This window comes from Gopherus flavomarginatus, chromosome 9 (assembly GCF_025201925.1).
Source record: "Gopherus flavomarginatus isolate rGopFla2 chromosome 9, rGopFla2.mat.asm, whole genome shotgun sequence".
Taxonomy (NCBI): domain Eukaryota; kingdom Metazoa; phylum Chordata; order Testudines; family Testudinidae; genus Gopherus; species Gopherus flavomarginatus.
Window position 1 is genome coordinate 50,679,941 of NC_066625.1, and position 15,226 is coordinate 50,695,166.

Sequence of the window (15,226 nt, forward strand, 5' to 3'; positions counted from 1 at the left end):
TAGAATAAATTCCCAAGGGAAGTGGTAGAATCTCCAACACTGCACACATTTAAAATTTCAGTGGACAAAATAGTAGTGAATGGTCAACCAGAGAACAATCTTGCATTGTCAGGGAAAGGGAATAAATGCAGATCTTCTATGCAGTGTGATTGTAGCCATGATGGTCCCAGGATATTAGGGAGAGAAGGTGGGTGAGGTAATATCTTTTACTGAACCAACTTAGGTTGGTGAGAGAGAACAGCTTTCCAGCTACACAGAGCTCTTCTTCTTAAGCAATCTGTTCCACCTTGCATTTAGCTGTGATGCTGGGAGAACCTTCCCCCTACCTGAAGAAAAGCTCTGTGTGGCTCCAAAGCTTCTCTATCTCTCTCACTAGCAGAAGTTGGTCCAGTAAAAAAAAAAAAAAAATCCTCACGCACCTTGTGTCTCTCTAGAACAGATCTTCTCCTTATGGAGACTGGTGCACAAGCTTTTGAAAAAGTGTTGCTGTGGGGTAAAGTAACATTTAACAGTCTTGACAGTATTAGAAACAACTGCATAGAGTATGGGCTGTTCTTTGCAGGTTAAATGGTGAGTTCATTCCAAGCACAGGTCATGGCAGCATTTCGATCCTATGCAGGTCAGGCTGATCTGGGATATGTCTACATAGCTGACGTTAAAAGTGGCAGCACTTTAATGTGGCTGTGTAGTCGTGGCTCTAGCGGTGGGAGAGAACTCTCCTAGCGCTGTAATAAAACCACCTCTGTGAGGGGAATAGCCCCCAGCGCTGTAGCACTATCTACACTGCCACTTTACAGCACTGAAACTTGCATTGCTTCGGAGGAGGGGGTGTTTTTCATACCCCTGAGCGAAGAAAGTATCAGTGCTGTAAGTGGCAGTGTAGACAAGGCCTGAGTGCCTTTAGGGAGGCTGTGTCTGCAGGGTAACAGCATCCTTCACCCCTCCCAAAGCAGCCTCCCAAATGTCTGGGAAAGGGGGCAGGAGAGAGGGTTGAATCAGTTTCCTTTGTCCAAGTTCTTTCCTGGCCTGCACACACACACACACCCTGCCCTCCCACCCTCCGATACAAAACAAGAAGTGTCACTATAGGCAGCATGGCAGAATTGGTGTTTTAAGTGGTCTGGATGATGATTTCAGGGACCTGCAATTGTACTTTGTGGCCCATGTGAAAGAAGACACAGAGGTAATTGAGACACAGGCAGACAAAGGTGGGACTTAGCTGCAATGTCTAAACTAGGGCTGTCGATTAATCACAGTTAACTCGTGATTAATTCAAAAAATTAGTTGTGATTAAAAAAAAGTTGCAATTAATCGCACTGTTAAACTATAGAATACCAATTGAAATTTATTAAATATTTTTGAATGTTTTTCTACATTTTCAAATATTGGTTTAAATTACAACACAGAATACCAAATGTACAGTGCTCATTTTATATTATTTTTGGTTACAAATATTTGCACTGTAAAAATGATAAAAGAAATAGTATTTTTCAGTTCACCTCATACAACTACTGTAGTGCAATCTCTTTATCGTGAAAGTGCAACTTACAAATGTGGATTTTTTTTATTGCATAACTGCACTCAAAAACAAAACAATGCAACACTTTAGAGCATACAAGTCCAGTCAGTCCTATTTCTTGTTCAGCCAATCGCTCTGACAAACAAGTTTGTTTACATTTACAGGAGATAATGCTGCCGACTTGTTAATTACAATGTCACCTGTAAGTGAGAACAGGCATTCACATGGCACTGTTGTAGCTGGCGAGGTATTTACGTACTAGATGTGCTAAAGATTCATATGCCTCTTCATGCTTTGGCCATCATTGCAGAGGGCATGCTGATGATGCTTATGAAAAAAAATAATGTGTTAATTACATTTGTGACTGAACTTCTTGGGGGGAGAATTGTATGTCCCCTTCTCTGTTTTACCTGCATTCTGCCATATATTTCATGTTATAGCAATCTCAGATGATGACCCAGCACATGTTGTTCATTTCAAGAACACTTTCACTGCAGCTTTGACAAAATGCAAGAAGATACCAATGTGAAATTTCTAAAGATAGCTACAGCTCTCGACCCAAGGTTTAAGAATCTGAAGTACCTTGCAAAATCTGAGAGAGATGAGGTGTGGAGCATGTGTTCAGATGTCTTAGAAGAGCGGAAACTACAGAACCACAACCACCAAAAAAGAAAATCAACCTTCTGCTGGTGGCATCTGACTCAGATGATGAAAATGAACATGCATCAGTCCGCACTGTTTTGGATCATTATTGAGCAGAATCCACCATCAGCATGGATGCATGTCCTCTGGAATGGTGGGTGAAGTATCAAGGGACATGTGAATCTTTAGCGCATCTGGCATGTAAATATCTTGCGAAGCTACAACAGTGCCATGTGAATGCCTGTTCTCACTTACAGGTGACGTAATTAAGAAGTGGAGAGCATTATCTCCCGTAAATGTAAACAAACCTGTTTGTTGGAGCGATTGGCTGAACAAGAAGTAGGACTGATTGGACTTGTAGGCTCTGTTTTACATTGTTTTATTTTTGAATGCAAGTATCAGAGGGGTAGCCGTGTTAGTCTGGATCTGTAAAAGCAGCTAAGAGTCCTGTGGCACCTTATAGACTAACAGACGTGTTGGAGCATGAGCTTTCGTGGGTGAATACCCACTTCGTCGGATGCATGTGACGAAGTGGGTATTCACCCACGAAAGCTCATGCTTCAATACGTCTGTTAGTCTATAAGGTGCCACAGGACTCTTTGCTGCTTTTTTGAATGCAGTTTTTCTTTTGTACATAATTCTACATATGTAAGTTCAACTTTCATGATGATAAAAATTGCACTACAGTACTTGTATTAGATGAATTGGAAAATAATATTTCTTTTGTTTTTTTATAGTACAAATACTTCTTGTAAAAAATTAATTTAAAGTGAGCACTATGCACTTCGTATGCTGTTTTGTAATTGAATTCAATATATTTGAAAATGTAGAAAATAACCAAAAATATTTAAATAAATGATATTCTATTTTTGTTTAAGAGCGCGATTAATCACGATTAATTTTTTTAATCGCTTGATAACCCTACTCTAAACTATTATTTGTTATTATTTGTTTCATTTAAATCATTGCAACAATTAACTTGATGCTGTATAAGATACAAAATGAAGACTATTCTTGCCCTAAAGATCTTGCAGTGTAGTAGACAAAACCCCTTGGGAGGCCCAGAAGAAGGAATAACAGAGGAAATAAAATTTCTCCTCCTAGATAGTAGCATGGCAATGAAAATTTTTAATATGATTTTCTGTCTCTTGTTACTTAACTTTGTTTTACCATTCTGCAATTTTACTTCCCAACACAAAGCACTAAAGACAACCTGTATAAGAGCTACTGGCAAGTGTGCATCAAGGATGATGGTTCATAGTTTGACAAAGGGCAGGATTTCTGTTCATTTGTGCTTTTTATTCTCACTACAGTGTTTAATGGTATTAAGTGTTTGCTGAATAACTAAAGATGGCATCCTTTAAAACACATGAAATCAAATTGCAGTTTATTCTCGATCTGTTGATTTGTACATACTTAAATGTTTCTGGAATCTGGACATGTTATGGGTGAACTTGTGCGAAGAATTTAAATGTTTTGTTGTTGTTGTTGTTGTTGTTGAGTTTCAACAAGGAATCTTCAAATCATCAAATCCTTTCGAAAGATGAACTACCTAGAAAGCCACTAAAGTTCCCTGGGCCAGGCAGAGGGGGGGTAAGTTACAGCTTTCTTATTTTATCTTTCAATTAAACAAAACTTATTCTGCCAGTTTCCTCTCAAGTGTTTGAAGAGAAAACAGAAGGGTGGGTGCTGTTAAATTGCGAGTCTGAGAAGGAAGGGGGGATACTAATGGTGTGGAAACATTAAAACCTTCTATTCAGGATACCCTCGTTAACACAAGAACATAACAGTACAGAATTGCAAGATGTTTTCTGCCATGAATGCCCCAGTGGTAAACACTGTAGAATGCAGTCATGTTTTGTTTTGTTTAACATATGTTTTGGTAACATCCATGACTGTCCATTTTCCTAGTGCTGTCTTTCATTTTTGTTTTCCCCAATCCCCTGCACTACCTATGATACTTGTGTGTTATGTGTGGATTAGCATATTGTCCATGGAGTACTTGAGGCTGTACTTGACCTACCCTGTGATATCAAACATCAGCAGAATCGCCTTTTCTTTTAAAACATTTTTGTTATCTGTTTTATCATTTGGTCAAGCAGGTTGCCAGACCGGCCCATAAAAAGAAAGCCCGCATGGCGCGGACGCGCTCCGATTTCTTGACTAGAGGTACTTTTGCTGATGGGGAGGGGGATACCGAGGAAGATGATTACGATGACAATTTTGAGTTCCTTCTCTCCCCTGACCAACCTCCTCACCTTGAGCCAGGGCCTACAGCCAGACTTGGGCAGGCTTGTCACAGTGACTCCGAAATGGTAATTTTCCAACATGCGGGAAAACAAAGGGAGCAAGCAGCTGTGCGGGAGCATTTCTTTGCTAACCCTTAGCTGTACTGACACCCTCCACTGCTTCTTCTCCCACTGATAATGATGCTGTAGATGGGTAAACTCAGAGAACACAGCAGAAGCAACCTCAGCAAATGGGGTGGGAGGCACTTGTGTTTGTATCAAACCTTGGCGTTGCCTTCAGGATGGATTTGACAAATAAGACACCTAAAGAAAGTAGTGCTTCTCCAGAGAGCTACAGTATATACCTCGGCCAAATGCTAAGGATCACCCTGCTAGCAATCATGAAAAGGACTAGGGCATAGGGAGGGCTTGCAGGACTTATGTAGTGTCTCTGTAGACTTAGAAAGACTGTTTATAAGAATAGCCACAGCCTGCCTAATCTCTCTCTCCTTTGACAAGATTCATTGTACAGGAGATCGGAAAAGATCTAACCGAACAAATTGTCCCACATACATAGAATCACTTCTTTGATTAAACCACAAAAACTCTATCTGTAACTTACATTTTTCCTATTAGTTTTGATTGTTTATCTTTCATTACACTTTCTGGCCATTTATTTCCCTTTTAAAGTAATGCTTCACTTATTCTTTGAGGTCTATAACTTCAAAGAAACTAGTTTCTAGCATAATTCTTTTTCCAAGATAAAAAAATGGAAGCGAGACCACATGTGAAAATGTAGATATCCGCACAGGAAATGTCTCATTTCCTACCCACTCATTCAGATGGTTTAGACTAGTGGTCACCGTGCAGGCACCATGGCACCCGCTGGGGCATCTGTGTGCGTCCGTGTACTGGCTGGAGGACAAGCATTCGCTGAAATGCCGCTGAAAAGCAGCGTCACCCAGAGGTGTTGCCGCCGATTTTCGGCGCCGACACCTCTGGATGATGCTGCTTGTCAGTGGCATTTCAGCGGCGACGCCTATTGACATTGCTGCTTCTTGGCAGCATATCAGCAGATGCTCGTCCGCCACGGTGGCTTGTCATCTGGCATCCGCCAGACGAAAAAGGTTGGGGACCACTGATTTAGACCATCTCTGTCTTACACCTACACACAAAATATTTTAATTAATGCTAAAGTTGTGGCAGAAAACTGACCAAAACTGTGAAGTCCATAGTTCAGCTAGGCATTTCATTCTGGAGCTGTGTTGCTCTGGCTGGAGACTGGAGAGCACATGGCATGTTACCCCACAGGTGATGTGAACTTCCTGCCACACTCACTATAGATACGGCAGAATCGCCTTTATCACTATAACATCCCTTTACTGGGAATTGCTGCAGGACTACCTGAAATGAGGTGGCACTTTTTGTTAAACTCCTTTTTAGTTTTTAACAATTGCTGTAAAAAAAAAAATCCTTAGGGTGAATATTCTTTGCAGAGGGGAGGAGAAGAGAGTGGATTGTTGATCCAGTTGACTCTTTAGATTTCTCTTGTTACATAAGAACGGCCATAGTGGGTCAGACCAAAGGTCCATCTAGCCCAGTATCCTGTCTTAGGACAGTGGCCAATGCCAGGTGCCCCAGAGGGAATGGACAGAACAGGTAATCATCAAGTGATCCATCTCCCATCACCCATTCCCAGCTTCTGGCAAACAGAAGCTAGAGACACCATTCCTGCCCTTCCTGGCTAATAGCCATTGATGGACCATTCCTCCATGAATGTATCTAGTTCTTTTTTGAACCCTGTTCTAGTTTTGGCCCTCAGAAAATCCTCTGGCAAGGAGTTCCAAAGATTGACTATATTGTGTGAAGAAATACTTCCTTTTGTTTGTTTTAAATCCTCCTTGGTTTTCAAGTTAGGTATACCACCATTACTGTCTGTCAGTAACATTACTTCACAGGCCCAATGCTGCTCTTTTGATGAAAGTCTTGGGTGACTGATTTGCAGTTCCTCTCTATTTCCTGATTTAATCATAGTAAAGGAAGCTGGGAAATTATATTCAAGTAATTTTATAAATGACCAAACTGATTTTTTTCTTAAGAAATTGGATCGAAAAAGCAAACTGTCTCTCAGATCTTGAGAGTTACATTTCACCTATAGTTGAACTTCTGCAGTTTGTAGTGTAAACACCCAAACCATTGAAATTCTCACTGCCTCTTTATGGCAGAATAAAAGCCACTATTCTAAAATATAAGGTGGGGGGTGAGGGGAGAAGTAATATTTGCATGCATGGACTTTAAAAACGTCTGTGAATGTTTGGAGAAAAGTTCCCACTGGAGAAGGTGCACTCATATTTGGGCTGTTTGAATGAAAATAATTAGTGCTGCTGAAGACAAGACTAGTATGGTAAAGGATTGAGTACAATGACCAAAGGAACTGACCTTGCATAGGCTCTTTGAGAACTAAATTCGGGAAACTCCAAAATATTTGGTGTCTTGCTGCAGTTCTGTTGGCTCCTGTGCTCTTTAGATTATTTACAGGCCAAACATCTAAAAAGAGATTTTTAAAAGCTATTTTAGATAAACTGATTAAAAAGAGTCTGCACTGTGTAGGTAAGCAGTGCCATAAGCTAAGTGCATGCTGTGTTCCTGGAGGTTTACCCTGTTACAAAGCATTAGTTCTTTTAGCAGTAGAAATCTTTCACCCTGGAAAACTCTGCTGAGATGCAAATGGGTGCTGGGCTCACTGTTAGGATGGAGGATGCTATCCTTGGAAGGGTTTTAGTTCATGCCTCTGATTGGAAATGGTCCTATGATTCTGCTCACTGGGTTTAATAACAGTCATTGCATGCAAGTAGTCCTAGGCCTGTCTCATCAGTGCACACTATGTATCATCTCTCTTTCTGTATCACTTACCCTCTGTAATACTCCATCACTATCTCTAACTGGTGGTTGGGCATGCAAAGTGGTATCATCTGGAAGCAGTCACTTGCACGACCAGGCTCTGCTTTCTAGCATATGCTTAATAGATACATTATTGCATAAAAATATTGTATATCTGTATGTCTTGTAAATATATGCAGCATTTCCATCTGTCTTCTATATTGCAGGACTAGGTTTGAGACCAGCTCTTTGGAAGCGACAGCTTTTGGCTTCTGTGTTTCAGAACCGCCTTTCCTTTGTCTCAGTGCTGTTTTAGAACAGCAAAATTTATGGACTGTTCAAGTGATGCAATTTCCAGAAGCTAATTAGCATTTAGATGTTAATAGCTTAGGCCTTGCAGTGCCTGAGAGGCTGTTACATGTGATAAAGCAACTTAACAATACAGCAGTAGGGATCTGAGTTGGTTTCAGTACAAACTGGAGAGTACTTGAATGTGGGTGTTGTTTGCCTTAAGATTTCAATACAATAGGAAGGACAACCAAGCAATCTTCCTATGGATGGTGGTGATTATTTTAATGAGAAAAACAAATCAGTTTATCACACATGCACAATAGCAGCTAATTATCAAAAGTCAGTTTTTAGTAAATGTTTTTGGTATGCTGTTCATAAGCCAATGGTTGCTGAATACATGAAAGAAATACAGTGAGAGACATTGGAAACTAAAGCACTTTTTGATTCAGTTGCTGCTGCTGTTACTAGCCTGCCTGTTTGAAGTCCTGGTACGGTAAAACCTGCTGATGTCCCACGTGCAAAATCAATTTATTTGTGTAGCCTGCTGGTAGGTAAAGGTGCATTAGATGGTGTTGCTTGCTGGCACTGTGGTATGCACATATCTGCAAAGAAAGTCTTCAACCAGAGGTGAAGTTGAATGTGCAAATCTTGAATCTGATTGCTTAAAACAAAGTAGTACACCTTGCTGACAATAGTGTGTTTGACAATGAGGCCATCTTTTTCAAAGGCTGCTTGGATTTTCTAGTCAGCAAAATTCTAGTTATCGAACAGTATGACAAGTACAAATGTCATGTACAGCTTATCTTAAAGGATTAATAGCCCTTGTTTTTACTTTTAAACAGCGAGCTTGCAATCTCTTGTATTATGTATGTAAGAGAGCTTGGCTAGAGAATCAGTTAAAGCCTCATCTGAGATGTCATAGGAAGCATTTATCATTTTGCAGTGATTTGTTTAGATAATTTGTGAGAGGAGAGAGTGAAAGTCTTTAAATGCCATTTATGGAAGTGAAACCCTTTTTCCCCAAGGCGTTTGAGGAGGCATTGAAAATGAGACAATAATGAGGATACTCTCACTACACCTTTCTTAATAAAGCAGTGACGTGAGTTTTGAATTAAAAAAAAAAAGTTCTGAGTAACTCCAAAATTTGTCACCCATTGTCCAACTCATGAAACAGACAATCCATGGACTTGAGGGTTATTACTTCAACGAAGATCCATGAAATAATTGTCATAAGCTATCACTAATCAGTGGGAAATGCATCTTATGAAAATCCTTCAATCCAGCATGATGGAACAAAGTATCATCTCCATCTGTCACAGTCACATATATTTGTGCAGCATGCACATACTAAATCTAAACTCAGCCCATATTATTCCAGAGGAAATTAATTCCCTCCTGTACCCTGCCAGACCCTTTAAAGTTTACCCCCTGCAGCCTGCACAAATAGATGCACCTTGGAGTGTGCTCTAAAGGTCAGCAAACCAACCCTGTTCTAAATTTATGGATAAAGCTTGTTCCAGACCTGAGCCCCCTGACAGAGAACACTTTGTTGCCAGCCCCCTCTCTTTGTAAGGGCAATCCACGCTTTTTAAGGGCAATCCAGCTTGAATGTCTCTGTCAATTGCAACTATGGCAGCATGGCAAGGGAAGAGACACTCTATCAGCTCGGACAGTTCCAAGCTATTCAGGGCATTATAAGTTAAAGCCAACACCTTGCATTCAAAAATATAGTCAGTTGTTAAATAGTTTTTAATTTTTTAATAGAAAACAATCCCAAAGCTATGGAAGAGCTAAAGAGGAGGATAGTAGGATAGTGATTGCAATCTCAATGGTGCCAAGAAAAAATAATTTAAATAAACCATATCTAATAGTTGAATGATCTCAGATACCCCTTAGAATTGTTTCACTATGCTATATGCATCAACAGACCTTTCTTCTTCACACAAGAAAGATGGCTGTTTCCAGTCCCCACATTAATATCCAACAAGCAAGATGCCAGTGATCTCCCTGCTGCATTTTGTCATCATACAAAAAGCCCCTTCAGTAGAGCTGATTATTTCCCTATCTATAATACTTGTTGTTGTTGCTCACATAAATAACTACACTATGAAAGTGTTTACAAGCAAGGTATCTGAATTCTTTTTATACTGCTGGAAGTTTTATGCAGTGTAATCATGATGACCACTAGAATAAGCACTTTGTTCTTGCATATTCCAACTATTTATTACCAAGAAAATTACATCAGCTTTAGTCATCACATCCGCACCACGTTCTTTCTATGAAAAATCTGATTTCATGTCATGCTCTTGATGTAAAAAGCATACACAGATCCTTTCATCAGACTTGTCTAAAAAACCACACTACCAGCACCATTGTATGTAAATCCTCTGTGGGTAAGTCTGCACAGCAAAGAAAAGCCCATGACTGGCCCATGCCAGCCAATTTGGGCTTGGGCTGTTTCACTGCTGTGTAAAATTCCGAGCTTGGGCTGGACTCTAGGCTCTAGGACCCTGCGAGATGGAAGGGTCCCAGAATTCAGGCTCCAGTCCAGCCCCAGCCTGGAAGTCTACACAGCAATGAAACAGCCCTGTGAACCTGAGTTGGCTGGCATGGGCTAGCCGCAGGGTTTTCTTTTCTGTGTAGACATACCCTGTGTGCACACAAGCTTTTGGTTGCTTTGATTTGCAAGATCAGATGTGAGGATGGGTATACACTAGCTGTGAGCTGGAAGAACATTGTGGTATTGGCCTACGGACCAGCACAACAAACCTTCCACGCTAGTTTTGGAATTCCCACAGCCATTGCTGCCAGAACCAACATGGAGCTTGTTTTAAGCTGAAGCGGAGCATATCTAGGCCAAGAGGACAGCAAACATGCACGTATTTCTTTCCCCTTTACTGCTTACAGTAGTAACCAAGCTTAATGTGTCCAGTCATGTGCACTCAGACCACATGAACCATGGCTTTCATTTGCAAAGTGCAATACCAGAAAGATCCCAAAACACAGAAGTGCACTGTTGAGAAATTCCCCTATAATGTCTTATTTTTACACATATCAGAGCTAAGAAGTTTCTGTGGATAAGGATAAGTGATCACAAAATAGGGTTGAATCCACTTAGTCAAACTGCTGTCATTGAGACAGATATTTTAACAGGCTTATTTTTAAACTGAGAGGTTTGTACAAACTGTACCTACTTTCATGAGCATCTGAGGTATCAGTTACTGAAATAGGTATTTCATTGTATCCATATATCTACGTGAACAGCTACTGTCATTTCAATATGAAAGATTTTTTTTCTAGTTTCTTGAGGTATTTAAAATATATCTTTAACACAACACAACACAAATAGACTAATCAAAATACTGGAAGGAGATTGGGATCTTATTCTGAGCCTCAGTGCTGCACAGCTGACCTTTGTTGGAGAAAATCCACAAGCTTGAATTATTATGCAGCTTATTTCAGTGTTGGTAGTGCTCTGCATATGCTGCCATCTGCTGGCTGAAAGAGATAAAACACTTTAAATGTCTGGAAAACAACATACGTAAAAGAAATAAAATAGGCTCTTCGACAGTAACAGGTTTTTCATTACACAGTGATTGTTATTCTCCTGGAATCCATATTTTATGTAATTTTGGTTTAAACCTTTTTAAATATAGATTATTCATGGGTACAGTGGAAAAAATGGTTATATTGAAAGAAATGCATTAAACATAAGTCAGCATGTTCAGCTGATCATAGTGTTTTCATTTAAAAAAAACAGTTGTATAGACCAGAAAGAGATCACACTCCTTGACATGCATCACAATGCCTCATAGCACTCATGTTGCTGGAAAAGGTGACACTCCTGTAAAGGTTCTGTGAGCATGAACCATCAATGGCTTTTTGATTGTAACATACAATCTGGTTTTACAAAGTCTGACTTCCAGCTCCTGTGGTGTTTGTGCCAAATGTGGTGATTTCAGTAAGATGGTCACAACCAGGAGTCAGGTTCAGAAACCCCAATTTTAGCAGAAAATAGTTGCATAATGACCTGACATTTTTAACATGTCAAGAAATGTTTCTCACCCTGTGATCTTTCCAGCTGCTCTGCTGAGAGAAATGGCTGCAGTTTTCTTTCAGTAGTCACATTGATGGAGTCATCAAATCTCATCAGTATTTGCAGAAGCTGGATGATTAAACAGACCATCTTCAGCTAATCTTCTTGTTTAATATGGCCAAATCTCTTCTCCTGCTGCTTCAGGAATATCATGCATGTATAGCTTCACATGCCAAATGAAAAAGGATCTACTTAAAGTCACAACTTTCACCAGGTTTTTTTCTTTTAGGAGAGAAGAAACAAACAAAAAATACTATCAACTAATCAAACCATTTCCTCCTATAGCCAGGGCAGGAAAATATATTTATTATGTATTTCTAATTTTTAATTATTTGTTCTTGGACACTACAGTGATGGGGCTATGAAAGTGCATAGATTAGAATTAAATTACCAACCTTCACTGACTGCCTCAAGACATAATATTGGACAACTCTTTAGAACCATAACCATTGCTCTTTCAAACCAAATTCGACAAAACATTGTGAAAACAGCCTCTCTATTATAACATGCGAGGGAGATTAAGAAAATACCATCTCTGTAATATTGTAATATTGAGAAATAATCAAAATAAGGCAATACTTAAAATCAAGTAGACTTAACCCAAAAAAAAGGCATATATTTTCAAAGCTTTGCCTACAGTATAGTTCATGGAACTCTTATTGAATTTAATGAGCTGTGTGATTTAAATCCATTCACACTTCGAAATGTACCCACAGCATTATAAGCTGTTGAAAGAACTATGAATTGTGCTGTTAGTGACTGAACATAGCATATGTATTTCTTTATATTGCATCCTCCTAAATGGTGTATCTTCATTTTAGCAGGTCAGTGCTAGCACTTTGGACAAATCAATATTTTTATTAGTCTTCTACATAGTTGAATTCACACCAAAACTTGAATACTGAGGAGGATGTATTAATATCCTATAGGGTACCCTCATATGTTGGCTCTATTGACAATTTCATTGTTAGCTGGGAGTATCTGTTGGAAATTCTCTTGTAGATGTCCCTCTTCTAAAAGGAAGAGTTGGATTGATCAGTCAGTTTAGTGTTCCAACTGGCTGAACATTCTTGGTTGCTTTGTAATGTGGACAACTGTGGGTTTGTGTGAAGCAGTTTAAAATATCCATTGCTAAATCTAGTTTAAGGGATGCTCTTTGGAAAGGAGTTGTTTTGTTAATTCTGTGTGAAAATATGTAGTTAAATACAGTGCTGAAGCCAGTATATATGTTTTGCTGTACTTAAAATGTTCTCCTCTTCTAGGAGGCATTAAGGTTTCTTGTTGCCTGTGAGTGGATCATCAATAGGTTGGACCAGGCCTATCCATTTAGGTTTCACCCAATTGTTAATTTTTTGACAACCAAACAGAAATCGGTACACATTTTAATGATAGCATATAACATTTTCAATTTTTTGTGTGTAGCAGCTGAAATCTCAGATTGTTCTAGGAGGTCTGTGTCACCTGCAGTGCTAACTAGTCTCTTGATTTTAAAGTATTTTTATACTTGTAATTGTTGCAGACATTGCAGCGTTTCACATCAAGTGAAGGCCAAACAAAGCTTCATAAAACAATGTCTCAGGGTGAGATTGGGAAGCTGGCAACTGTTCAGAAGAATCTGCCTGCCGACGGAAGGTATGAAATATATACCTGATGAGGGGAGAGCTGAAATGATGGGAGAGAATGAGTCTAACCCATGTCATACATGATTCCCTTCAGACATTAGGGCAACTGGCTCATTCACTGGATTTTCGTTCTGTCTTTTCAAGAATTCCTTTGAAGGTTAAACCTAAGGATTGAGATTTTTGTTAGATTAAAAAGTTTTATTTCATATTACAAAAGAATAGGATAATAAAACCAAGAACCCTTATGTAGCAAGATATATGGACCTTAATTTTCAAAAATGGGTACGAAATTGTCTGTGCAAAACCATCCAGTTGTCAAAGTAACTTGCAGTTTCCCTGTATTTCATTTGTGATGGTTCATGCCACCTAAGTGTGTGTTTTTGAAAATGTGGCCCTTAAAACTAACTACAAGAATCCGAACAAATCACAGGCCTGGGTAGAAATAGAACATTGTGTGAGAATCACTGTGTTGTGTCAATCAAGGAAACAGGGAAGAATGCACAATGAAACTGAATAAACATTACAGTGTAAGACCCACATCTCGGTAAAGAAGTACAATTTAATCACTGTATACAGAATTCTTTCCAAACTCCCTTTAATACTGAATGAAAATACATATTTAATGTAAGTTCAGTATCCAGTATTAACTTAAGCAATGTAGACTTGTCTAAGGATAAATTATCATTGAGAAACAGTGGCAAATAGAATTCTGAAGTGTATTTCAGTGCTAACTGTAGTGTTGAAATCCAAGACACACAGTTCCAGAGTCAGTTTCAGACTGGATTACAGAGTCATTCTGAGTGGGCCGTATGTTGACTTTATCCTTTTCTCCATCGGAGAAAGCCCAGCTTCATCCAAACTAGACACCAGCTAGGATGAATATCTAGTGCTTTTCTTTTTTGCCTAGATTTCCCAACAGTGAAATAGATCCATGTTCCAAAATGCAGTTTTACAGGTTTTGTTGGTGTTAGAAATGAGGAAGGTGCATGGGAATCAGATTTGGAAAAAAATGGAAATCATCTGAATTAAAGCAATTTCTCTTTTCTCACCTATTTACAGGCCTCAGAGAGCCAAGATGAGATTCTGGGTGAAAGGGAAACAGGGAGACAAGAAAACACCCAGAGAGAAGCTTACAACCCAGTCTGAGCTGCTTGAGCTGTATACAGAGCAAGAGGAACCAAACATAGAAGTGACTCCTGGCCTCCAGCTTAGTGAAGGTAAATGTCGGAGGAGGGATATGTGGCAGTTTTGCCAAGCTATTTTCAGGTGTTTTGAGGGGTCTGCAAAATTGTACTCAATGTAGCCTCTTGGAGATACAGACCATAATAACCATTTTGAAACTGAGCAGTAAGAGTTAAACAATGATGTAGTAATATGAAGTTCATTTAATTGGTGTAAATACATCTAGAGACTCTTATAATCAAGCAGAGATTTTACAGCTTCCATGTTGACGTTTGTAGCAGAGTTGGACAAGCTCTCCTTTATCAGGAAAAACTTCAAAATGTATAATTAAATTCTTGTTAGTGAATGAATGAGGTTATATATTAGAGTGATGGAATTAGAGTAGGTGCTAGTTTTCACTGCAGAATTAGAGAATTTTCCTGAGTAGGTCAGGTGAGCGCATGGGTGCAGGATTGAAGACAGGAAACACATTGATTACTTTAAAAAAAATTAGGCTAACTAGTCAAAACAATGTCATAAACAAGAAACTTTGGTTTATAAATACATGTATCAGTAGTTTAAGGGAAGAAAACTCTAAATGTGGTATTGTTGTTTTAAAATAAATTCAAGCATCTGAAAGGAAATAAATTCAGCTCTAGCTAGCTTTGGACCTGTCTCTCTAGAAAGATCACACATATCAAATTTGATGACTAGCTCACCACTAAGCCTTCCATTCCAGCTGAGCCTAAAAGCTGCATTACTGCTCTGAGTACTTTCTCTCTCATTT

The 15,226-nt window shown here is 39.2% G+C and overlaps 1 protein-coding gene across 6 annotated transcripts in view; it reads left to right on the top strand.

Annotated features, from left to right (window-relative positions):
• Nucleotides 1–15,226, top strand: part of MYO9A (myosin IXA) — a 566,016-nt gene that overhangs the window by 512,592 nt on the left and 38,198 nt on the right. For 5 of the 6 annotated variants that reach the window (XM_050968015.1, XM_050968016.1, XM_050968017.1 and 2 more), the window contains 4 exons: nt 3,664–3,754; nt 4,264–4,476; nt 13,176–13,288; nt 14,338–14,495. In XM_050968015.1, the coding sequence (XP_050823972.1) occupies nt 3,664–3,754; nt 4,264–4,476; nt 13,176–13,288; nt 14,338–14,495 (575 nt within the window). The remainder of the gene's footprint in view (nt 1–3,663; nt 3,755–4,263; nt 4,477–13,175; nt 13,289–14,337; nt 14,496–15,226) is intronic. The other variant, XM_050968020.1, reaches the window with a different exon arrangement.